Source organism: Erpetoichthys calabaricus, chromosome 1 (assembly GCF_900747795.2).
Source record: "Erpetoichthys calabaricus chromosome 1, fErpCal1.3, whole genome shotgun sequence".
NCBI classification, from domain to species: domain Eukaryota; kingdom Metazoa; phylum Chordata; class Cladistia; order Polypteriformes; family Polypteridae; genus Erpetoichthys; species Erpetoichthys calabaricus.
Genome location: NC_041394.2, coordinates 172,104,687 through 172,132,200, shown reverse-complemented (window position 1 = coordinate 172,132,200; position 27,514 = coordinate 172,104,687). Strand labels below are relative to the sequence as shown.

Genomic DNA, 27,514 nt, shown 5'->3' with positions numbered 1-27,514 from the left:
CTTATCCAAAGTGATTATGAAGAGAAGCAGGCAAAAAGAAAAGTAAAGGAAAAGAATTGGTGGCTAATATATCTGACGAGAGAGTATGGTTCAGAAGTGTACCCACTGACTTCTGTGTCTCTGTATTAGATCAAAAGAAAGAACCCAACTCTTATATATTATTTAATGTAAATTACAAGGCTATAGCTGATGCTCATTCATATTCCCATTCTCTTGGATCTTAGTCACACCTGCCATAAAGGTCTTCATAAGTTGCCAGGTGGCATACAATTGTCACCTCGGCTGTACTGTGTTATGATAGTTGAGCGCTCAAGGCTGCAGTACATTGCTTTTAGAGCAGGCATCCTTGTTTTGTAATGCCAGGACAAATTAAAAGTAGCTATCTCCTTGAGTGCTTTTCCAGAATTTCCGCTCATAACATTTTCAACTAATCTGGAGCTTTTGAACAACATACCTTTTCAGAAGGGTTGGTCCTTTCTGAATGGCTAATAGTTTTATACCCTTTGTAGAACATTTTTCTCTGGAAATGCTTATACAGTGTGACGTGTTTGTCTCTTGCATTTTTGAGTGGCTGTAGATTAGCTTAAATAATTTTAAATCGTTCCCTGTGTGTGTATATGTGCTATTGAAGGCATGTGAGATTGGGTCATGTAGAACAAGCACCTTGCTCATGGCTGTTTCCCACCTTGCATCTCAGTCCTTGGTGAGCCTGAATCAAATTAAGCAAGTTTGAGAATGTTGTATTATTAGTTTATTTCCAGGATGATGAGCTGTGTTTGTTTTTGGTTTTCTCCTTCAGGTCAGCTTTGATAATCAATTATAGGCATGCATTTTCTTAGTTTTGAACGTCATATTTCATCGTTCAGGTTTAATCAGTGTACACTGAAGTCCTGCAGAACTCTTAAGACAATCTCCAAAATTTCTATCAGATTCCACCTCAAAGTATCTTTTTTTCAAGATGCCACAGTAACGGGTTTTGACATAACTTTTGATACTGACACACAACTTTAAGCAGCTCGTCATGAATGTGGTCATATTTTTATTAAACATTTCAAAACACATGTCACAGTATGACCTTTTCACAGGATGACAGGCCCTGGCACAAACTTTCATGTACTGACAATGTCATTTCTGTGTACTCAATGAACAATGGTTCATTACTGATGAGTAGTAGTGGGTTGTCCTCTGTGTTGACTCCATATTCCAGCAGTTTTCATATGGCATTTGAAAATAAAAATTATTCTGACAGATTAAGCAACATAAAATATTTCTTTTTATTATTTATGGTTTTTGCTCATTTTATCTTTTCATGCTTTGGGAAGTTCCTGGGGGGTTTGTACAACTGGAGCAAAGGGCATGAATACATCCTTTATTTATTCATCTATGCATTTTATAAAGTAATTTATTCTAGTAAAGAGTAATAGCAAATTGGAGTCTAATCTGGAAGCTTTGACGCAAGGCATGCTCCAACATAGGATGCCAAGCACAGTTTCAGAGACTTATAATTAATCATAGTTGAATGTGTTGTAAACCTCCTTTCTCAGTATTGCAGGTGAATCATGTCCATTACACTTAAAACTCAAAGGCAGTTTCCGATTTAAGTTTAAGTTAGTATTTCAACATTGCCTTGCCTTTTGTCTCCATCTTGTGGCCAAAAATATAATATACATGATGTTCAAGGTGCATTCATTTTAAACACTGGCATTTTCCAAAAAGATGGTTATAGTACCATTTCATTCTCTAGTTTTTGTTAGAGGCAATTTATTAATCTTTGCCAAGAAAAATCAGTTACCACATTTCTTCTTCTATCCACACAGTGTGATTCGGTTTTGAATAAAATTGAGAACATTGGTTGGGTTAATCGGAGATGCTAAATTGGTTGGTTTATGCATAAATCGAATTTGCAGTGGACTGATGCCACATTCCTGGACTGTTTCCTGCCTTGCAACCAATGTTGCCAAGACAAACCTTGACCCCCATCAACCATGGACTGGAAACGTGTGTTTGAGAATGTGTGTTAGCTGTTGCTTTCCTGCTGCAACACAATGCCTAGAATATGCAGATAAAAACATCAGTGGATAAGTGCATTGTTGTAAAAATCTTTAATATACATTAGAATGCTAGAAAAAGTTTTACAAAAACAGGTAATTCAGCTCAACAAAGCTCACCAAACCTATCCACTTAATTACTCCAAATTAACATAAGATCAAGTTTTGTATGTCCCTAAAGTCCTACTGTCTACCATAGTACTTGTTAGCCTATTCCATAGGACTATGGTTCTCTACATGAAGAAAAACCTACTAACATTTGAAATTTACTCGTAGCAACCTTCCAACAAAGTCCCCTTTGCAAATGCCTACACCGTCTGTGTTCCTTCCTGTAGCTGTGTCTTTTCCAGGTACCCAAAATCGAGTAGTAAGTGAGCTGGCAATGAAGGATCCAGCATGAGTCGAACATGTAACAAAAGAAATTTCCTAGTCCAATAAATTTTTTTTAAAGAGTATTAGTGAAAATTTAAATAAGGAACAAATCACAATAATTCAGAAAAAAGTTACTACACAAGCAGAATAAAAGGGGAAAAAAGATTTTTTATACAATCTTAGTTTTCTCATGTTAAACCAGTTACTTTCTACACTTAAAATTTGTGTTATTTCTCTTTGGAAAACTTACATTGGCTTCAGTTAATACATTCAGTATATTCTGTAAACACATATGGTACAGTTTGAAACTGTTTGCCCTCCATGCTTTACCAATTGCAAGGCAGATCATAAACTGGAACTAATCTTTAGTCAGAGGGACAAGAAATAATTAGAATATTCAATTTACAGTATAGTTTAGCTTATGGGGTTATAATAGAACCTCCCATAGACTATACACTAATACAGAGGCAAACATTTTAACATAACTAACAAAATACTTCTATCAATTTAACATAACCTAACAAACTAATAAATGACTCTTACACGTCCCATTAATGAACAATTAAAGCTGTGACCTTTTTAATAGAACCAACTTACTGCTATTTTATCAAGTGAACATTTTATACCCTAATTCCTTCTAGTTAGAAAACTCACTTACTGAATACTATCCAATGCTATGCCACTGATTTATTTACTCGCTTGCATCAGGTAAACACATAATATCTTAATTTTTTCTTGCCATTTCTGTGCTTATAAGATTTTTATTAAAAATCAAATTTGTTTTCCATTCCCTCTTAAGTATTGCAACAACTGACTGTCAGGTATTTCTTATTGGTCAGGTGTTTCTTGTTGATAATGCGCATATAGAAAGTGGGTATAAATGTGAGCACGTTGGAGATTTTGCCTTTGCTCTTCATGTTGGTACCAACTGTGGAATGAGCAGGCATAACACAAAAAGTAAGGGAACATCCATTAAAAAAGTAAGCATCCTAGAAACTGAAAGAAAAGAAGAATTCAATCACAATCATAACATTAACAATTTAGAAAATGTACACATGACGTAGAATTCAGGTGTGAGTAAGTTAACTATATGTAAGTTGAGTAATTCAAATTTTTTAGAATCTTCATCCAAGAGTCAGTTATTACATACAAGGGGGCTCCGCCCCCTGCTCGCTTTGCTCGCCTACCCCCGGCGTTTTGAACCCGTGCCCGCCGGGCAGCCACGTGGGAGGATGACGCACGTTTAATACGGAGCGTTCGGCCGTGTCACTCTGGGGCCCCCCACTGTTAACACGGAGCCCCGTCTGTACTATTATGCGGTGCATTGTGGACTACTGCAGACCCCGTAGTGTTTCCCGTTTCAGTTTGTATCTCGGTCAGGCAAGCTTTTGTTTTTGAAGCTTTTGAATTCCGGTCTTCATTATCTGTAACTTGCTGTCCATGTGTTTGGCCCCCTCGTTTAACCTGTTTATGACGTTGTACTTTTCTTTCTACTCCGTCTTTCATTTCTGATCTCGCTTTATTCTGCTTTTGTTTTAATGACACCTGGTCCGCGGTGAACATATTTTCCCTTTTTCGAGTAATAATTTTCATTTTTTTGCGATATTGTGATGTTTATCGTATTGTTAATAATGCATCACTGTAATGTGATTCACCTATGCGGTATAGTTCGTGCCTGCTTCGCTTCCGCAGTTTGAGACGTGCGCTGCATGCGTCTACGTTCATTGTATCTGTCCATTTGGGCTCGTTTCTGTACCTGTGTTAGTCGAGCTTTTTGTTTTTGGAGCCAAGACAGTTTTTCTTCTGCGGTTTCAGAAGCGCGTTGTAGGCGCCTACGTTTATTGTTTTTTTTCATGCTGGCTCGTCTGTGTGGTTCCGTTACTCGAGCCGTATCGTTTTGCAGCCATGATCGTGAATTCATGACTGCTCTGTTCTTTGTCGTTAGTAATATGGATAAGTAATAAGGATGATCACACTCACTGTTAATATGGAGCGTTTTCTGTGGTTGTACGGTTAATAGTGCATCACTGTAATGAGATTCACCTATGATGTAAAGTTTCTACGTGTTCAGATGACGTATGTTTAATACGGAGCGTTCGTTTCTTCTTATTATTACCCATCAGGTGTTGCGTCTGTGTTATCTGTGGGTGTCCTGTTAATATCGTATCACCGTAATGTGATTCTAATATGTATTTTGGTCCGTTTTCTTGTTGTTTATGTATGACGGCGGGTGTCCGTGTCCGGTTTTTTAGAAGTGCGTGGATTCTGCTGTGTAGTGTGTACACTGATTTCCGATGTGTGTTGTAGGTGAATGCTCCTATCGTAGTATCTGCCGTTTTCCGTAACACAATTCGCTTTTCGTAATATCTTGGGCATGATGTGTGACCCTTTGTGGACTCTGTAGTCTGTCAAGTTTTACTGTGGTGCGGGGGGGGGGGTGACTACTCTTTGTCCGTACAATCTCGGGCTTGATTTGTGAACCTTTGTGGACTCCGTAGTATGTCCCGTTTCACTGTTAGGCGGGAATAATGTGATTCAAATATGTTGTTTTGTCCGTATTTGTGGGTTTTCTGTATGATGTCGAGTGTTTGGTTGCGGTCGCTGTTTCGTTTTTGAGCCGTAATCTCGGTCTCGATGGGTGACCCTGTGTGGAGTCCGTAGTCTGTCCCGTTTCACTTTCGGGCGTGTGTCTGACTCCTCTGTCTTGTGTGCTATAGGCTTTGTGTGGCGCATGCGTGTGACTCCTCTGTGTTGTGTGCTATGGGCGCGTCGCCTCATTTCTTATTTCTGTTAATGGAGGGGTGCTTTGTGTCTCATTTCCCATTTATGTTAGTGTGTGGACTCCGTAGTCTGTCCCGTTTCACTGTGGGGCGTGGGTCTGAATCCTCTTTTTTGTGTGCTAACGGCTTCGTGTGGCGCCCGCGTCTGACTCTTTTTTTTTTGTGTGCTAATTTCTTAGGCGCGTTGCCTCATTTCTTACACTCTGGGGCGTGGGTCTGAATCCTCTTTTTTGTGTGCTATGGGCTTTGTGTGGAGTCTGCGTCTGTATGGGCTTTGTGTTGCGCCTGCGTCTAACTCCTTTTTTTTGTGTGTGCTATGGGCGCGTTGCCTCATTTCTGTTAGTGGGCGCACCATATCTCGTGAGATTTCCGTTGGTTGGAGGGGGGCTTTGTGTGGCGCCTGCGCACTATGTTTTTTGCGTCCACGGGCATGTCCCTGCGTCCATATCCGGTTTACTATTCTCGTTTAGTAATATGGATGTGTTTATTGAACATTTTTGTGACAGTGGGTCATATTAAAAAATAAAACTGATAACAGAATACAATTACATGACTTAACAGACTACAGCAAATAGGCTTGTGGTGGGTCAGTAGCTTTCATACACAACACATTCCAAATCAAGCAATGCAAAAATGACTTTGATTGATGTATGTTGGTTGCAGAGGGTTGGTGACTAACTGATGTTCAATTTACTTAAACATAACATTTTTAAAAGCATGCTCCATACAGTAGTACCCAATAATTATCAAAATCATAATATGTTCCCCATCCAGCTATTAATATCTGCTAAAACCCAATAATTCATTTTAATTATATAAATAAGAACATGGAAAGGCAATGGGTGGTAGTGAATAATTACCAGACAGTTGGGAAACTACAGCAGATGTAGTAAGGGTGACAGCAAGAAGGGTGCTTGGCGTGACATCTGGACAGAGGAAGGAGGAAAAGGAAACCTGGTGGTGGAGTAGGGAAGTACAGGAGAGTATACAGAGGAAGAGGATGGTAAAGAAGAAGTGGGATAGTCAGAGAGATGCAGAAAGTAGAAGAGAGTACAAGGAGGTTAGGCACAAGGTGAAGAGAGAGTGGCGAAGGCTAAAGAAAAGGCATATAATGAGTTGTATGAGAGGTTGGACACTAAGGAGGTTAGGGTAATAAAGGATAAAGATGGAAACGTACTCACAAGCGAGGAGAGTGTGTTGAACAGATGGAAAGAGTACTTTGAGAGGCTGATGAATGAAGAGAAGAAGAGAGAGAAGAGGTTGGATGATGTGGAGATAGTGAATCAGGAAGTACAACGGATTAGCAAGGAGGAAGTATGGACAACTATGAAGAGGTTGAAGAATGGAAAAGCCATTGGTCCAGATGACATACCTGTGGAAGCATGGAGGTGTTCAGGAGAGATGGCAGTGGAGTTTTTAACCAGATTGTTTAATGGGATCTTGGAAAGTGAGAGGATGCCTGAGGAGTGGAGAAGAAGTGTACTGGTGCCAATATTTAAGAAAAAGGGGGATGTGCAGGACTGTAATAACTACAGGGGGATAAAATTGATGAGCCACAGCATGAAGTTATGGGAAAGAATAGTGGAAGCTAGGTTAAGAAGTGAGGTGATGATTAGTGAGCAGCAGTATGGTTTCATACCAAGAAAGAGCACCACAGATGTGATGTCTGCTCCGAGGGTGTTGATGGAGAAGTATAGAGAAGGCCAGAAGGAGTTGCATTGTGTCTTTGTGGACCTGGAGAAAGCATATGACAGGGTGCCTCGAGAGGAGTTGTAGTATTGGATGAGGAAGTTGGGAGTGGCAGAGAAGTATGTAAGAGTTGTACAGGATATGTACAAGGGAAGTGTGCCCATGATGAGGTCTGTGGTAGGAGTGACAAATGCATTCAAGGTAGAGATGAGATTACATCAGGGATCGGCTCCGAGCCCTTTCTTATTTGCAATGGTGATGGACAGGTTGACAGAAGAGATTAGACAGGAGTCCCCGTGGACTGTGATGTTTGCTGATGACATTGTGATCTGTAGCGATAATAGGGAGCAGGTTGAAGAGACCCTGGAGAGGTGGAGATATGCTCTAGAGAGGAGAGCAATGAAGGTCAGTAGGAACAAGTCAGAATACATGTGTGTGAATGACAGGGAGGTCAGAGGATGAGGATGCAGGGTGTAGAGTTGGTGAAGGTGGATGAGTTTAAATACTTGGGATCAACTGTACAGAGTAATGGATATTGTGGAAGAGAGGTGAAAAAGAGAGTGTAGGCAGGGTAGAATGGGTTGAGAAGAGTGTCAGGAGTGATTTGTGACAGACGGATATCAGCAAGAGTGAAAGGGAAGGCCTACAGGACAGTAGTGAGACCAGCTATGTTATATGGGTTGGAGATGGTGGCACTGACCAGAAAGCAGGAGACAGAGCTGGAGGTAGCAGAGTTAAAGATGCTAAGATTTGCACTGGGTGTGATGAGGATGGATAGGATTAGAAATGAGTACATTAGAAGGTCAGCTCAAGTTGGACGGTTGGGAGACAAAGTCAGAGAAGCGAGATTGTGTTGGTTTGGACATGTGCAGAGGAGAGATGCTGAGTATATTGAGAGAAGGATGCTAAGGATAGAGCTGCCAGGGAAGAGAAAAAGAGGAAGGCCTAAGAGAAGGTTTATGGATGTGGTGAGAGAGGACATGCAGGTGATGGGTGTAACAGAACAAGATATAGAGGACAGAAAGATATGGAAGAAGATAATCCGCTGTGGCAACCCCTAACAGGAGCAGCCGAAAGAAGAAGAAAAAATAAGAACATGGAAGGAGTATACAAAATACCAAGGGTACAGAAATACCAAAGGTGACAAATATCTTAAAAGATTTTAATTCCAGCCTGAAGAAACACAGAAGGAAAAGTGCAAATCTCTAATATTGAATAAAGCTAAATACTGTTAATTCAAGTACCAGAATAAAAGTGTTTTTTGCCCAAAATTCTCCTGGCCATTGTTTTGTGCCACTTAGAAGCTTAAACATGTGTGACACTAGAGGTCGCTCCTCAAACCCGATAGACAAATGCCCAAGACACCAGGTAAAAGCACCAAAAGGATCTTTTATTCCTTCTCTTCTAATAGTGATGCCTCAAAGCACCTTCGCCACCATACAAAAACACTAATAAACATAAAATAAATCTCCTCTCCTCCCAGCAGCTCTGTCACACTCACTCCCAACTCTGGCTCGCTTGCTGGGTCTCCACCAGTCCTTTATATAGTCCTTCACCCGGAAGTGCTTCACCTCTTCTGTTCACGTGACTTGTCAGCTCTTCCGGGTCAGATGTAGGATCATATTTTTCTTCAGCCCAGAAGTACTTCTGTCCTTCCGTCCCCATGACTTGGGAGTACTTCTGGGCTATACTGGAAACCCATGGCACCCAGCTGGGCTGTGTATCGGAACTCCATGTCCCATAGTGCCCTGCGGGAATCGGGGGTGCCCCTGCACTCCATGGAAGCTGCCATCTAGCGTCTTGGGGGAAGTCGCTGCCTTCCCCCATCCTTCTATTCCAGGGGCATCCCGGCCGGGTTGAGCTGCTGGCCGTCCATCGCACATGACAATGCACGTTCATATTTGTTGCGTTAAAGGGGGACTCCTGATGGTTTAAGAACCCTCCAAACCATAATACTAGCAGTTATTTTCTTCCACTTTTCCACTTCTACTTTAGACACTAGAGAAAACAATCCCAAAAGTAAAACCACTCAATTCATTTCATGTGCAGCCTGTAAATGTCATTTCTGTTCGTAATTAAGTTAAATTAAAATGCAGTTCAGTGTTTATTTTCTGAGTATATTTAACTCTCTGCTGTGCACTTATCATAGTTCACCCTGTACTGTCCAATGGGTGACCCAGAGTGCCAGGTTTACAAGTGGATTTCACAAGGTTAATCAAGGTTAATCAAGTTTGGCCAGGCAGGTATGCAAATAAATGTTACTCAGAGCACTTGGTCAGGGAAGGGTGAGTAATGACTCAGTTTCATTTTGACTGATCGTTTCCTGCTGAACTCTCAAAAAATCCTTTTTCAAATCATGTGCTGACAACCAGCTGGTCCTTGCACACTCCTGCTGGTAGCTGGGAATCAAAGTTTTTACTCAGCTTTATTGTCACTTTCTCATTTTTATGAATAACAAGCAACACCTCCAAACTTACATGAACTGGGAACACACATGCAGCTAGTTTATGCTTCTTAATATCACTTTATCAGCAACCACCATTATAATCTTTAAGATCACTGAGAATTTTATATCAAGTATCACTCTTCTAAGGTCAGATCTTACACTGGGTCACTTGAATCAGACAGTCCCGTTAATTTCACAAATTTATTTTATGAAATGTATAAAGGTATTTGAAATGTATAAAGATGTGCTGTATTGCTTATTGTTTCATACTGGATTTTAAAAGCTCATGCTTGTCCTAATTCGTTGTTTGTTTGAAGAAACTATAAATCATATTTCTTGTGTATTCATGCATCCATCCATCTTTCTAACTTGTATATCTAGTGCAGAGTCACAGGTCAGCTAGAACCTGTTTCATTCTCAACTAACTAAACATAGCCTTTTTCTTGTATTTTTTTCTTTTTTGAGGAAGCTATATCATATCTTACCCAAGGCTTATTCAACCTTGGCTGCACTGTTATAAAGATGTAAGGGCTTTTAACTGCTGACATCTCAGTTTACTCTTTAATTATTTGTAGGATGAGAAAGGGAAGAGAGCAGGTTATTATTTCTCTTTTTCTTTTATCACCATAATTTGTCAATTTTATTGGTTAGCTAAAAGATCAAAGCAGCGGCCATAAAGAAATGAAATTAGTGTTAAAGGTGAAATCTGAAATAACTCACTGTTTTAACTTAAAATCACAAAATCTCCCTTAACATTCAGAAGCAGTATATCTCTGAACAGTCATTAAACCTTATAAACTGTAATGTAATGCCAAAGGTCTCAATCACAAACTAAAGAGAAAAAAAAGTGATGGTGTTTACACTAGAGACTTGCCTAAAAAGTAAGGACTAGTTTTGACTGAATCAGCTAAATCTTTCATTCCAGCTATCATTAGAAAATCACAGATGCTGGAATATGAATGAATAAAACATTCCCACTTGTAGCATCAAATGTAGTGTCTGATCTTAAAGGCAGTGTATTTTACACAATTTACACAATTTTTTTCAAATCTAAAGTAATTGTTGTAAACAGAAATGCACCTAATGGTGATGATAAAAGAGTATATGCAAAATTTATTCACATTGGTTCTAAACATAAGCACTCATAAAATTGTAGCAGCTGGAGATTTTAACTATAACATCTAAAACTGTAAAGACAATTACACAATTCAATTTGGATCACAACCTATTAGACCTATCGAGATGTTTATATCCCAGTTCAATAGAATATTCCTTCTTTTCATTAGTACATCATAATTAACAATTGATTTTCTCTTAATTTATAATAATTCCCTGTCCACTACCAAATCTTTTAAGTATGGTGACACTCATTTTGTTTTGTACATGCATGGCTCAAATCTTGTAGGGTGGAAGGTATATAGATATATGGAATGTTGGGACTCCTTTTGGAACAGATGGAACCTGTTCCACTGGGAGTAGGTTAGTTGAGGATTGTTTAAACTAGGCTATGGGGGTGGATGACAGGCCAGGTTTAGAAATGTTCATGAAGGAACAAACAATCCATATTACTAACCAAGAATGGCAAACCGGATGGCATGGACGCAGGTACACGGCGATGGGACCATGAGACATACTGCGCAGGCGCGTACAGCACGCGTCTCATAAACCGCACGTGAAGTCGTATCCACCGCGAACGAAGGAGTGACGGCCCAAAAACGAAAGAGCTCAACTAACGTGAATGAGAAATGAAGCAACAACGTGCCCATAGCTAACGACTAACGACACAGCCATACAAAAAAGAGGATTCTGCGCTGCAGCCCAGAATCAAATGGAAGAGGCTACGGTCCACAATGATAGTACGGAAGGCGTAGGCGTCACCGCCATATTGTGAGAGGCACTACTGCGGAATGACGCTAGGAATAATGTGCTGCTTGGGATTGTACAAACTGCTGAACGCTTTACACCGAATTCAAACACAATACAGCTCAATGATACAAACACGAGCCCACCTAGATAAGATCAATGAACGCAGGCGCCTACAACGCGCGTCTGAAACTGCGGAAGCAAAGCAGGCACGGGTTCAAAACGAACGAGCTCGACTGACGGATATACAAACACAAGCCCGGCTGGATAAAATCAATGAATGCAGGCGCCTACAACGCGCGTCTGAAATGCCGCAAGCAAAGTGGGCACGGCTCCAAGACGAACGAGCTTGACTAATGTATTTCAGGATACCCAACACCGGGGGTAGGCGAGCGAAGCGAGAAGGGGGCGGAGCCCCCATTGTAGTATAAAGATTTTGAAATTGTAGAGGGAGAAGTACTGCTTAGAATAAATAGGCTGAAATCTAACAAATCACCAGGACCAGATATAATATTTACCCTCATGCTCTTAAGGAGGTTAGCAAGTACATATATAAATCCTTGACACATTTTTATAGGAAGTAACTGAGCACTGGTGAAATTCCAAAGGATTGGAAAATGGCATATATTATCCTGTTACATAAAAAGGGTGACTGGGCAGATCCATGCAACTATTGTCCAGTAAGTTTAACATGCATCACAGGAAAATTAATGAAAGGAATTATTAAGGAGAAGGTTAAGCAACACTTGGCATGAACATAAGTTTTACTGAACAATCAGCATGAGTTCCGAAGAAGGAGGTCATGTTTTACCAACATGCTGGAATTCTATGAGTAAGCAACAAAAGGATATGATCAAAGTGGAGCATATGATAATATTTATCTTGACTTTCAGAAAGCAAATAATAAGGAGCCCATGAGAGGTTGAGCATCAAACTTAAAGAAGTGGGAGTTCAGGGTGTTGTTTGTAGATGGATGCATAATTAGCTGAGATACAGGAAGCAGAGGGCTATGGTGAGAGGAACCTTACCAGAATTTGTTAATAATAAGATTGGTGTTCCACAGGTGTCAGTGCCAGAGCCGCTGCTATTTTTAATATATGTAAATGATTTGGATAGGAATATAATTAACAAGCTAGTTAAGTTTGCAGATGATACCTAGATAGGTGGATTGGCAGATAATCTGGAATCTGTTGAATCATTACACAGGAAGTTGGACAGCATAATAATAATAATAATTCATTACATTTATATAGCGCTTTTCTCAGTACTCAAAGCGCTATCCACACAGGGAGGAACCGGGAAGGGAACCCACAATCTTCCACAGTCTCCTTACTGCAAAGCAGCAGCACTACCACTGCGCCACCTGTGAGGACATACATGCTTGGGCAGATTTGCATACATGCTTGGGCAGATTTGTGGCAGATGAAATTTAATGTTAGTAAATGTAAAGAATTAAATGTAGGAAGGAAAAATGTTAGGTTTGTATACCCCGTAACTGGTATATTATTTTTGTAGTTATTTGTTTTTGTGTCTGCGGTGGGCTGGTGCCCTGCCCGGGGTTTGTTTCCTGCCTTGCGCCCTGTGTTGGCTGGGATTGGCTTCAGCAGACCCCCCGTGACCCTGTAATTAGGATATAGCAGGTTGGATAATGGATGGATGGATGGATGTTTTTGTGTTGTAGACAATGTTTCTTTAAAACCCAGAACATAATATAGTGTTTAAATGCACTAAATGGGTTTAGTTTTTGACAAATATTTTTATTGTATGCACTTTAAGCAATAAAATTGTTGTTTTTTCGAAAAAGGAAATAAATTAGCTGTTACTTTTCAGAGATGTCTTTTCTTTTTTGTATATTTGCTATTGCTCTCAAATAAAGCAAAAGTATTTCTTATCCGATTACTCAATGAATCGATGGAATAATCAGTAGAATACTTGATTACTTAAATAATCCATTTCTGCAGCCCAGTGGCGTAGCGTGGGTGTCAGCCGCCTGGGGCGGAGGAAAATTCTGCCACCCACTTATTTAGGTATGGTTCAAATTTTTACAAGATATTATTATTATTTATTGTGAAATTTTGCCGCCCCTTAAAAGTGCCGCCCGGGGCAGGCTGCCCCTGCCGCCCCCACTACGCTACGCCACTGCTGCAGCCCTACTCTGATTGCAGAACCTGTCTTTTGCCTATAAAGTTTGCTGACTGCACCGTTGAAGTGACAGACAAAGTAGATGTGTAGTATGCAATCAATGCTATCAACCGAGCTGGTGTTACATGTATATATTTAGTTTTAATCAAGTTAATAGTACAAATGTGTCAGTGTGGGCGGTGTAGTGTTGCAAAGTCAGTTTCTGTCACACTATCATGATGGACGTCTCTATGCTAAATGCTTCTTCAATAGCAAATGGTCAGTAATGTTCTTAATATATTTAGAATATCACAATATTATGAAGTTATTTGCATGATTGCAATGGGATTCCTCACAGAGTTTATTTTAACTAAAATAATGTACCAAACCTGTTCTATATTGAAATAAAGTGTAGCAATAGATCTCATCAGTGGTAAAGCAATGCAAGTGATTATGTTCACACTGCAATCATGATAAGTCATGAAAATATGAAAAGAAAAAAAAAACTTGAGTAGTTTGCATCCCATACACAAATTGTGTTATTTTATTCATGGCTTTCTTTTTTTTTCCTGCTTGTTCTACAATCTAATTCAGAACTCTGACTGTCAAATATTTATCTTTTGTTTGGTGTTTAACGTTTGATATAAGATTGTATCCTGTGTTATTATTATCTGCTATTACTGTTATTAACACAATTCCTATGTGTGTAGTGATCTTACTACTCAAAAAGAGATTCTCAAAAATAAAAAAGCATTTTTGAAATTAAAGAACTATTTGCTTAAACTTACTGCAGGTTAAAGTAACAAATGACATCAGAGAAAACTGTTTTTTGTATTTTTTGATTACACAGGAAGTCTTAAAATGTCACATTATTAGGAGAAAATTAGGAGAAGACTGAGCTTTGTCACAGACAGTAAAATTGTATGTACAGTATTAAGTTGACAGGTACAAGATGATTAATATACAATTTGACAACTATAAAGAAAAGTGTGTTTTTACACCTGCAAAAATACCTGTGTGGGCATTGTTGGTGAATAATACTAAACTAATAAAATGTAACAAACACTAAAACGTAATTGCTGAGAAACTAAAACTAGAAGAAATCTAAAAACACACACCCACTGTCACACTGGGACTATTTAACTAAGCCTACAAGGGTTTCAGAATGTGGGAGGAAAACTGGAATACCGTAAGAAAACAAGAGACATATGGAAAACACAGAGAATCCACAAATACAATTGGGTGCTGGACTTGAACTGTGGATTAGAACGTCTTTATAGTCAGTCAGTCAATTTCTAACCTGTTTAGTCCTGAACAGGGTCATGGGGGTCTGCTGGTGCCTATCACAGCTAGCATAGGGCATAAGGCAGGAATAAAACCAGGACAAGGTGCTAGTCCATCGCAGAGGCTTTATAGTGCTGTGGGTTAATTGGATATATCAGAAGTACCATGAAAGTAACCGAGTACTTTTCTGTATACAATTATTTTTTCCAGTTTACTGCAGCTCCTTATGCTTGAAAATACCATACCATATCATTTTCTAAGCTCACTTAATCCTGAACATAGTTACAGGGGAGCTAGTGCCTAAATCAGAAAGTACAGAGCACAAGGCAGGAACAATCTTTGGGCAGGACACTAGCCCATCAAAGGGTGAACACACATCATGGCCAATTTAGTGTTGAAAATGTCTTTGGACTGTGGCAGGAAACACGAGCACCAAGAGGAAACCTATGACCCAGAGCATGAACCCTATGATCCTTAATGCGAGGCAGCAGTGCTACCACTGCACCACCATGTCACCCATTGTTGAACATAGAATTGCACGGAGCAAAACAATTCTGTCGTATATTAATTCTTTCTTTTCCTAGTGACTTGGCCTTTTGTTGATGGTCTTTGGAAAACACTGTTTCAGAGGAATCTGTATCCTTTTAAATTTTAAACAGGTAATTAATAGGAATAATGGAAAATTTGAGTATAATATAACTTCACCCCGTAGCAGATCCTATAAAGATGGTAACTACAGTCAAATTTAAATGTAATGCTTTGGTCTGTAATCTTGTATTGTTACAAAGTTTCAGAGGGTTTAGATCAAAAGCAGTAAACACAGAATCATGGTTTCCTTTAACTTATTAAATACAATGTTGATGCTGTGGCACACGGCTGGGGGTGGCACCCAGCTGGGACGCCCAGGAAGACGGGAGGAGGGCTTATGCCTCCTCCAGACCACGAGGGGGCGACCACCCTGGTTCCTTTGGGGGCCACGGGTGCAGGGCTTGGAAGCCCAACCCTGTAGGGGCCTGTGGTCTCTGCCAAGGGGTGCCCCCATGCCTGAAGGACCCAGGCCCCCTGCACTTCCGCCACACCAGGAAATGCTGGGGGGGAAGAAGACTGGGGACACCCGGAGGGCTTCCGGGAGCACAGCCGGCACTTCCGCCATACAGGGGAGTGTCCAGGGAAGTGTCGGGAATCACCTGGAGCCCATCCAGGCATGTATAAAAGGGGCAGCCTCCCTGCAAACGATGACTGGAGTCAGGTGAGGAGTGGACAAGAGTCGAGTTGGAGAGGAGTGGAGGCGGTCTGAAGTAAGCAGGCACTGGAAGAAGAGGCCTGGACTGTGGGAGATTGGTGCTGGAGGCACTGGGGTTGTGCATTTGAGGACTTTGTATATAGTGTAAATAAACGTGTGGTGGATTTTAAAATGGTGTCCGTCTGTCTGTGTCTGGGCTGCTTCTCACAATGCTTACTGCCAACATTTTCATAGCTCATGGAAGGAACTCAACGTTTTAAGCATTGTACAGATAAGAACAGGTAAAAAGAAATTATACTGTGAACTATGTACAATGTCCACCTTATCTAGTGAACTGTGCAGCATTTAAACTGACTAAAGCTGTACAAGCTATTGTCTGTTTATGCTTTGCAACCCAGAGCAGAGCAGCACATCGGAGTCTGACCTCAAAGGGGACACCCCAGTTCTCCAAATGTTGCATGTATTTTACCACCAAGCCAACCCCCAATACCTCCGTTCTTTGAAGTTAATGTATATAAGAGCGTTTGACAGTCCAATTTAGCTTGAGTTTGAATTAATTTTTTTGCACATTGTGAGGATTAAGAAGAAGTTAACAGAATAAGGAGAACTGTATGTACCCAAGGAGGTCATTTGCTAACCATGTCTTTTTTGAGTTTTGCCTAATTTTTCTTTGTCAACTTCTCATCTCATTTTCTATGCAGTTCGCCACCTCATCTCTTTTTCCTGTGCAGGGCAGCTGCCCTTTTTCACTCACCACTGGCCTCATTTCTCTGCATGATTGCCGTACCACCTTGTACTGTGGCACTGTTCTGCTTGTAGCTTTCACTTGCATGAACTACATGCTTCATTTCTCTGCACAATCACAGCTGAAGCAAAAAAAGACATGCTCTCTATGAATACTCCACTTGTTACAGTTTTATTATCAACAAATATCTAGTAATTTAAAACATTTGTCAGCTAATTTTCTTTTTCTATAACTCTAATTTCAGTCGAATCCAAGGCATTTTTGAGATTTGGGGGTATTTAGTTTTTCTATGGACAGGTTTAGCCCTAAACATATATTAATAGATATTTTCTTAGCTAATACCTATTGAATTAGATGTGCCACCCTGCCAAATTTCAGTTTTTTAACTAAATGGAAAAGTGTTTTTGTTGATGAATGAGCAAGTGAGTGAGTGAACTTGTCTCTGAATCTGATGGTATGAATGTGAATGGTCCTGTACCATTTGACAAAAGAGAGGAAAAAGGAGAGTGACTATGCCACATGGCTGGGGTTTTTATCAACGCTGTTTTCATTTCCAAGGCAGTGAGTGTTACAGTTAGGTATGTCCTGAATAGAAGGTAACTGGGTGCCACCAGTAACATTCTATGCTCCCTTCACCACTCACTATAGACAGTACTTTAAAATCCTGAGATGAGATGGTGCTGTAAGCAACCAGTGAGGATGGACTCCATTATGCACGTGCAGAAGTTAAAGAGAACATATAGAGAAATCCACTTTTTCCTCAGAGGAAGTAGAGGCATTAGTGAGCCTTTGTGACAAGAGCTGAAATATGGTTATAGTCATTCCAAGCAATTCTTACCCTCTCAACCATATCCCCTCTGATTTCAATGGGAATGGGATGTGCTTTCTATTTCTTGAAGTCTATGACCTGTCTCATGGTTTTGCTGACATTAAGGATCAGATTATGACATGTAACATTATTGCTAGATATCAGTTGCCACCAGCAACTTAATTGATGGGACTGGACCTGCATCTGGTCATTCAGGCATAGGTGAACAAAAAATACAGAAGGAAGCTCAGCACACTGCCCTGTTGAGTGCCGGCATGGACAATGTGATGCTACCAGTCTTCACATGCTGAGGTCTGCCAGTTAAGAAGTCCAAATGAAATCCTAAGATGAAAGGTTTGGTAGTTAGCTTTGCTGGTACAACAGTGCTAAATGCTAAGCAGTAGTTTATAAACAGTTTATAAAGAGGACATTGGCATATAATGTTCTCTATGGAATGGTTGTGACAATTTGTAAACTGGAGGTGATTATAAGTATCTGGAATATACTGTTTAATGTATTTAAGCAACAGTCCCTCAATGCACTTCATTACAGTAAGAGTGAGTCCAACCAGTATATGGTAGTCCAAGCTAATCACTTTTGTTTTTTTAAGGCATATCAATAATTGTTTTTTTTAAGCAGGCAAGGAGTGCTGATATTGCACTGTAATTTTCTCAATGAAGATGATAGCTACTTGTTTACTACATGTTTTTAAAACGAGCCTTGAAATTCCATCTGGACTGGATGCTTTATAGACATTAACTTATTCAAAAATCCTCCTTATATCATGCTCAGAGACAGAGTCCCTGGCGGTGTAGTGTGTTACTGATGGTAGCCTTTGTTACTTTGGTCCCAGCTCTCTGCAGGTCATTCACTAGGTCCCCCCGTGTGGTTCTGGGATTTTTGCTCACCGTTCTTGTGATCATTTTGACCCCACGGGGTGAGATCTTGCGTGGAGCCCCAGATCGAGGGAGATTATCAGTGGTCTTGTATGTCTTCCATTTTCTAATAATTGCTCCCACAGTTGATTTCTTCACACCAAGCTGCTTACCTACTGCAGATTCAGTCTTCCCAACCTGGTGCAGGTCTACAATTTTTTTTCTGGTGTCCTTTGACAGCTCTTTGGTCTTGGCCATAGTGGAGTTTGGAGTGTGACTGTTTGAGGTTGTGGACAGGTGTCTTTTATATTGATAACGAGTTCAAACAGGTGCCATTAATACAGGTAACGAGTGGAGGACAGAGGAGCCTCTTACAGAAGAAGTTACAGGTCTGTGAGAGCCAGAAATCTTGCTTGTTTGTAGGTGACCAAATACTTATTTTCCACCATAATTTGCAAATAAATTCTTTAAAACCAGACAATGTGATTTTCTGGATTTTTTTTCTCATTTTGTCTCTCATAGTTGAGGTATACCTTTGATGAAAATTACAGGCCTCTCTCATCTTTTTAAGTGGGAGAACTTGCACAATTGGTGGCTGACTAAATACTTTTTTGACCCACTGTAATATATAATTCACTAAGCAGCCGACCAGGGCACGCAAGACAACCATGGGATACGCACGACACAGCCACGCCCGCCAACTCACAGAGCCCCGCCCACCAACTCTAAGACCATGGGATACGACAGAGCTCCGCCCACCAACTCTAACCCTCCTCCTGCGTCATGGGATACACACGACCGCGTCCACCCTCGCAAAATGTTTAACACGCTGCATACAGCGATTCGCATCCGCAACAAACATGCTTCTTCTTAGATGGTCCTGCAGGAACAGGGAAAACATTTGTCTACAAATACCTGATGCATACCATACTAAGAGCATAGTGTTTTTGTTGGCTTGCCCGCCTGCCCAAAAGCCCGCCTGACTGTTGCCAGCATTCACCGCAATGTACTGGAGTGTAAAACTATCACTGCTGCTACCTCACAAACTGTCCTTATTCCCCACGTCCACCCTCGCTCTCGAGGCATTCACACTGCCTGCTCATGTGCCCGGACGCAACAACTCACCAAATACCGCCTCAGTCGCTTTCATCTCTGCTACAGTCCACATGCACCTCTGAGCCACGTTGACTTTTCATTATTCTTTTCGGTTCTGGCTGCTTTTCTATATATAATCCACCAAGTCGCCCGACCATGGGATACGAACGACAGAGCCCCACCCACCAAATCTAACCCTCCTCCCACATCATAGGGAACGCACGACAGAGCCCAGCCCGCCAACTCTAACCCTCCTCCCACGTCCACCCTCGCTCTCGAGGCACTGCTTGCTCATGTGCCCGCCCCCCAACACCTCACCAAACACATTCTCACTCGCTTTCGTCTGTGCTACAGTCCACATGCAGCTGTGAACCACGTTGACTTTTCATTTGCCTACCATGGCCACCGCTTCAAATGTATTTCATGGAAACAACACTTCTTTCAATGTTATACAAATTCCTGCATCAGGTAACTGTTTGTTTCTATCAGTCGTTTTTTTCTGGAAAAATGTTCACTTACAGTCGTATCCTCAAACCCACCCCATTTGGACAACTGTGTCTTTTAGGAAGTGTTCACCCAGCCCCGCCCACCAACAATTCGAGCGAGAGCGAAATCATTTGCCAAGAATGTTTTCATTAACCAAGAAGGAAAGTCGGAGGTTCGAAGACGATCAGATTCCGCCGTAGTTCCGACCATAAACGATGCCAACTGGCGATCTGGCGGCGTTATTCCCATGACTCGCCGGGCAGCCAACCAGGAAACCAAAGTCTTTAGGTTCCGGGGGGAGTATGGTTGCAAAGCTGAAACTTAAAGGAATTGACGGAAGGGCACCACCAGGAGTGGAGCCTGCGGCTTAATTTGACGAAACCTCACCCGGCCCGGACATGGAGGGGATTGACAGATTGATAGCTCTTTCTCGATTCTGTGGGTGGTGGTGCATGGCCGTTCTTAGTTGGTGGAGCGATTTGTCTGGTTAATTCCGATAACGAACGAGATTCCCTCCTGCTAAATAGTTACGCGACCCCCGAGCGGTCGGCGTCCAACTTCTTAGAGGGACAAGTGGCTTTCAGCCACGTGAGATTGAGCAATAACAGGTCTGTGATGCCCTTAGATGTCCAGGGCTGCACGCGCGCTACACTGAATGGATCAACATGTGTCAACCCAGCACAGAGAGGCGTGGGTAAGCCGTTGAAGCCCATTCGTGATGCAATTGTTCCCCATGAACGAGGAATTCCTAGTAAGTGCGGGTCATAAGCTCGCACTGATTAAGTCCCTGCCCTTTGTACACACTGGCCGTCGCTACTACCAATTGGATGGTTTAGTGAGGTCCTCGGATCGGCCCTGCCGCGGTCGCTCGCGGTATCTGGCGGAGCGCCGAGAAGACGATCGAATTTGACTATCTAGAGGAAGTAAAAGTCGTAACAAGGTTTCCGTAGGTGACCCTGCGGCAGGATCATTACTGGTTGTGCCGACCCATCGTTGGACAGTTAGGACCTGAAACCTCTCGGGCCCGCTTCCCCGCCCTCTCTCCGGAGAGGCAGGGGGTCGGGGCGGAGGGGGCGGAAACGGCGTCCTCCCTGGGCATCCTTCCTCTGTCCCCCTGTTCCGCCCTCCACGCCCGACCACCGTCCAGCCCTGTCCATCACTCTGGGAGGTGGGGGTGGGGCGGCAGTCCTCCAGCTTTCAGTCATGGACAATTGTATGTTGCTCTCTCCAGAGTTCCATCTCTTACTTATTTACTCACTTACAGTCATATCCTCAAACCCACCCCATTTGGACAACTGTGTCTTTCAGGAAGTGTTCACCCATCAATACATAATTATGCGGCGTATGCTATGCCTCGGGTTGGCTAGTGTGTCATAATACATTTATATACTACTAGTCGTCCCCCATGGAAGTGAAACAGCACAGCAAGGAGGGCCTTGCCTGGCTCCCTACTCCTGACATTACGCTTCCCCCTCCCCTCAGCCCCCAGCCTCTGTCTCAAATTAGCGCAAATACATCGCTCCTGCAAGCGAACTATAATTCTTAGTGAGATGAGAGAAGTTGCAAAAATCAACCAGAATGTTCAAGCAAATTCTAGAAAAAAGCCTAATCTAAATCCGTTAAGTAGTTCTCTTGTTTGCTAGCTAAGTGGATGTAAGATACATCCCGAGGCAGGCGCACGAGTGAGGAGGGATGTGCCCCCCCCCCCTCCGTCCGCTGCGTGTCTCTTGGATTCACACAAATAAATCAGTACCGCAAGCGAACTATGATACTTAGCATGATGAGAGAGGTCGCAAAATCAACCGAAATGTTCAAGCAAATTACAGAAAAAAACCTGATCTAAATCCGTTAAGTAGTTTTCTTGTGAAAACCAGACAGACAGACAGACAGACAGACATTGGATATTATATATGTAGAGATAACGTTTGTTCTAATGTTCGGAGTAAATCAATTAAATGATGTTTTGAACTTTACCTCTAGAGCAGGGGTGGGCATATTCAGTCCTGCAGTGGTTGCAGGTTTTTGTTCCAACCCAGTTGCTTAATTAAAAACCAATCCTTGTCAATTATTTAATTGCATGGCTTGCTAGTGCTTTAACTCTGCCATGTCAGGTCATTCTCATATCCTAGATTTATTTTCTTTTCTAAGGATATCATCCAAATGATTTGAAGTCTAAAACAGATGAGTAATTCTCAGTGCTTCACTTTTTTTTCTTCACTTTCCTTCCAAGTATTTAATTAAACCAAATAGTGTGTGATAAATACACACAGGTGTAAATGAAAACAAGCTAAATAGAGAAATGCTGGTCTCTTTTGTCATTTGAATGGTATTGCTAATTAGGAGCAATTAAAAACCAAAAACACAGCTGTTTAAGACTAAAATAAGCAATAAGGGTTCAAAATCTTAACGAGCGAGACAACTAAAGTGAAGCTGAAGTGTTACTTGAGCAATAAGGGCTTCTTATTAAGCAATTGGGTTGGAGCAAAAACCTGCAGCCACTGCGGCCCTCCAGGACTGAATCTGCCCACCCCTGCTCTAGAGGATCTGTAATACCAATGAAAGTAGTAGTACAAACGAAATTTAATATGCACAGAATCCTCAAAAAATGGAACTTCAGTATTAAAAAAAAACACACTTGGGGGATTTAAAATTGGTTCACTTTATAAAGATTCAGTTGTACAGTATTGTATAGGTAGTCTCATGTTTCTCCACAGCACTACCATTTAAATAACTTTCATAGCTGTACTGCCACCTGAGAAAAATAATTTGGTTAAATAAGTTATATGACTTGCCAACTTCTTATACTTGAAAATGATATTTTACGGGGAAACAAATTAAAAATACTGTAACTGAATTGGGCATTCTTATAGTATTTCTTCATACCTAGAACAATCCAAATATAGCCATAAATATAAAAAATGGTGGATTTGTTAAAATGTAAAACAAATATTGGAAGGTTTAATAGGAAGAACAAATGTACCAGCAAACTAAAAGTCTCTCTAGTTGCCTTTGCTGTCTCTGTCAATGGTGGAATTAGCCAGTGACTTAAGGAGCTCCAGGAAAACCCATCATGGGCAGAATGAACACCATTGGTCATGACTTGTCTAATTTTGGACACACTATCTCCAGTGTGTCCAAGATGCACGTGTCAAAATGCACAAAATAAAAACTCCATCCTGTGCATAGAGTTATTTAATCTGTTACATAATACCGTAGGACATACAGCTGGCAAATTAAGATTTCAGCTCGTCATAAAAACAATAATTTGAGAATACTCATCTTAACAGAGTACCATGCCTAAACTGAAAATGAACAAATTAATCTTCCTTGTCTCAAATTTAGTGCAAACTTTTAAGAATATCTGAAAATATCTTTTCAGCCCTTGGTTATTTAGCCTAGATTAAATAATCTTTCAAACATAAATCTACTAATAATATTAAAAACATTTTCGGTAGCATAAATACAAAACATTAATTAACTAGTCTGTATAATAATAATACACACTTATAATAAGTGAAGTGTAAATGACAATTGAATAATATACAATGACATTCATTCTTACTGCTTCTGAGCTTGTCTTTCAGACATTTTCAACCACCACATCACGTGGCAAACAAAGGCTGTATTGTTTTATAAATAGTTTCTGAGTTGGTTTTGTTCTTAGCACAATAACCCTAACCAGCAAAGTCAGAAGTACAGCAGTTTTGAGCACAGCAAACCTTACATACAATTTTCATCTAATTTTCATGTAAATTACAAAAATGTTCATGTTCTTATTATATTTATTCAAAGTGGGGTTAACAACAAATGAAAAGCTTAATATGCTTTTCCCTTATCTCTGTTGCAGTCTTTGACCAAACCCATGCAACTGGGCCCTAGTCTATTTCTAATCCCCACAAACAACCATTACCTCTTATGTTACAAGACTTTCTTTTACCACCACAAAATTCCTATTAATACACAACCACAGGACAAGTGTACTCAGGCACCTTCGGAGAACTGTGTTATTACTGATATTTCGCTTAACACTCTTACAGACTGAATTATAATCCCATTCATTTTCTGACCCACAATAATATTACAGTATCTCTGAGAACTCAAACCAAACCTGACCCAGAACTGGGCTCAGTTAATCACACCAATTTCATGCTGTATATTCTTAAGATGTGAGAAGAAACTGGAAAACCCAAAGAAATTTCAAACATGTAGTGAACAAGCAAACAATTTGCTGACTCGGCTTCAGGAGAGGTTTCTGGAGCTGTGACACATCAACACTAGTCAATACATCAAGGTGTCAGCCACAATTTAAGCCCACCTTCTTCATTTTTACAATTTTACATCATTTTTGCAAATGAGATATATCTGTAATTAACAATTGCTGCTAACAAGAAAATTGAATTTAAAAATGCTAGTCTAGACAGCAGACATCTCTTCAAGAGCATTACATGCTTGAATTTTTTTTCATATTTTCAGAACTCTACCTGACTGATCGTGCATCATTCGAATTGCTTTTGCCTTTGCTAACTCCAGGCCAGTCACCCATCTCTGCCTCTCGACCTCTGAACTTGCCTTCAGGTGGTATGTCCGGCCACCACTTGTTAGAACAATGTTACATGAGTCCTCTGTATCGATGTGGGCTGTGGCCAGGTTGATGGTACCTCGACAAGTATGGGCCATCTCTGCTTTAGTCCTAAATAATAAAAATACAATATTAATTCTATCTTGGTTTCAAAAAATATTACAGAAAATGATTAATAATTCATCTGGATGTCTTTATTTATTGCTTCTGGCAAGCACTTCTTACAAGAGACAGAATGATGCCTACTTTTTTTCTATAAATTCCATTTCAATTACAAATTACAAATTCCATTTCTTTCCAGTGCGACTGAAATCCTTTGTTTCTTTGGGGATAAATAACTGTACATCTAAAAAGTGAAAAAAAAATCAATTTAAACATTGTAAACTACTGTATTTGAAATTTCAAAACTAATTTGAATCCATCTATTTATCAACTTATTCACTTGAGGGTCTAGGAGCCTATCGTGCAAGCGCTGGGCCAAGCCTGGCCAGGGCCAGTCCTTTGCATGGCACACTCATGCATGCAATCATATCAGGCTGGAGTGTCCAGTAAACCTAATATGCACATCTTTCAATATTGGGAGAAAGCAACAGTGCCCAGGAACTCAAAGAGAGAATCTTTAAACCAACAATTATGTAGAGATCTGTACTACTTAAGAACACCACCTTTACTTTTCTCATTACCTAGCTGCAAGACACTGGCAATCAAGCTTGATGCCAATGTTAACCACAGCACGTTGACTGTCAAATACATTGTTTTGATATACAAAACACTATTAATTCCATCTCCCTGATGCAGGGCAGGGTTACTGCCTCAATGTATGAATTATCTAAGTTGTGAGAAGTCCACCATCTAATACTGTGTATTTTCAATGGATAGAGGAGACATTCTGCATGCTACTAACATCTTGCAACACAAAACACCACTTCTGGTAGGTTAACATAATGCTTGAAATCATTCTCAAGTTGTACTTTCTGTGGACACTGACAGTTGACACAAGCCTAAAGATTATGGAGCTTGGTGCACAAATTTCGTGGGCCATTTTAAATGTTGGGTTTTCATTTATGGTTCAGTTTGCAGCTAAGCTCACAACGATAAAAGAATGAACATCTGAATGTCTAACTTTTTTACACTTCTAATTTAAAACCAGCTAATCAAGAAAAAAAATTAAAAAGTAAATCTGCTTGCATCTGTTTTTTGCTATAGAAATAAAATTAATATTGTTTGCAAAAAGTAAAATATTTGCTCATATTTTTTTAATTATGTTTAAGAAAACATACATTTTAAGTGGTTCAGCTAATGTTCTGTTATCATGCTATCAGATTTTTTAACTATTGTCTGATACCCTATTTGCATATACATTATATGGCCAAAAGTATATGGACAGACAACCCTCCAAATTATTGAGTTCAGGTGTTTCAACTGCACCAGTTAACAGTGGCATATAGCTATGCAAGCTCCACTGATGAACACTAGCAGTAGAATGGATCATACTGAACAGCTCAGTGACTTTAAGCATGGCACTGTCATACTGTAGGATGCCACCTGTGCCACAAGTCAGTCTCCTTGATCTGACCCAGTCAACAGCTTAGAAGTGGTTGACCATGCAGATTCATAGAGCAGGTTCAAAGAGAATTGTCATCAGCTAAGAATTTCTATCTGTCGCTGGAAACGAGACAGTAGTGTTAACTCTTGCATCATAACCACCATTAGTTCTTTGGCAAATCTTTATATATTACTGTTTACATTTGGGTCTAATTTACATGCACTGTGCCTATTTTTGTTTTTGACTTTCTCTTCTGTATTTCATGTATACTAGCACTGTATTTGGTAATTAGTATAATCAGTACTGTATTTTAACTGAGAATTGTTCACAGCACTCTGTCTCCACTCAGTGAAAAGCAATATGCAAAAACAAGTTGTAATTGTAATATGTGAGACAGGCTGGCATGGATGAAAAGATCTGTTACAAAAAAAAATTAAAACAATTACTCATATCACATGAAACAACATGATATTCTCTACTCCACTGAAAGAGAAGAGTAAAAGGTTTATAACTAAAAATGTTACTTACACATTAGTGATAAATATTGATATAACTTTCTGTCTTGTGTTAGGATGCCAAATATGCAAGATATTTGTATTTCAGTATTGTATGCTGCATGATGCAATTAAATTAAAAATATTTTTAGGAATTATATTATATAATTTCATTAAAACATTGAAATGGGGATGGGAAATGAGTGGTTAAAGGCCATGTTACATTACATGATATTTCCAGTGATTTTCAGTCATAGACTTTATTAACATAATCTTAGCAAGTCAAGGGCAGTTGCTGTACACTCCCATGACCACCACTCTGATAAACCCAGCAACTCACTTCAACTAGGTTTGATTTTGTCTTAATCACAAGCATCTTGTAGATTGATATGCTACAGTGATAAGACTGACAAGGTTGACATCCCCTGTGACTACAAGTTGTGTAATGTTCCCATCTCTGCCCTACTGCATGACTAAGTAAGTTGCTTAATTTGCTTATGCTCAAACTGTAAAAATATACATATAAACAGTTATACTATGTATCTGTACTTAAAAAATTTAGGAATGCTCCAATCAATCGGCTGGCGATTAAAATTGGCTAATTTTCACTAAAAAAAGACTCGATCAGTGATCGGTAAGAAGGACAATCACAAAAACCAGTATTTTCATCGCTTGCTTTTCTAAACTTTACAGTAATTTAGTTGTAGTGTTCCTTTATGCAAGGTATTATGGTAGTTGAGCCAGCAAGTGTATCTTTTTCTTTTTTTCTTTTGCAGCAAACTTCTTGCAGTGTAAGCAAAGAGCAGCGACTGGAAGCCTCTTTTATCAGTGAATGAGAGGTGACTGGTATATTAGCCTTCAAGTTAAAGAAAGTGGAGTAATAAACTGAAAAAAATGTGAGATAAAGACGAATTTGAAATTTCTGTTTAGTAAACAATAGACTTTTTTTTAAAGATTTGTAATATGATTTTTATGGATTGCTGTGAGTCATAAAGCATAGATTTTGGTAAGAAACAAGTACTACATAATTAAAATGGTAA

The 27,514-nt window shown here is 40.2% G+C and overlaps 1 protein-coding gene and 1 long non-coding RNA gene across 2 annotated transcripts in view; both read right to left on the bottom strand.

The window, feature by feature from the left end:
- The window catches only part of LOC114656790 (oxysterol-binding protein 2-like), a 254,860-nt gene that overhangs the window by 202,605 nt on the left and 24,741 nt on the right, over nucleotides 1-27,514 (bottom strand). Inside the window, 1 exon segment of the mRNA XM_051932156.1 lies at nucleotides 24,337-24,545. Coding sequence (XP_051788116.1) covers nucleotides 24,337-24,545 — 209 coding nt within the window.
- Nucleotides 1,256-2,421, bottom strand: LOC127529198 (uncharacterized). The gene is made up of 2 exons (XR_007935889.1): nucleotides 1,922-2,421; nucleotides 1,256-1,769 (listed from the first exon to the last, which is right to left on the bottom strand). It is a non-coding gene; the product is annotated as an uncharacterized LOC127529198 (long non-coding RNA).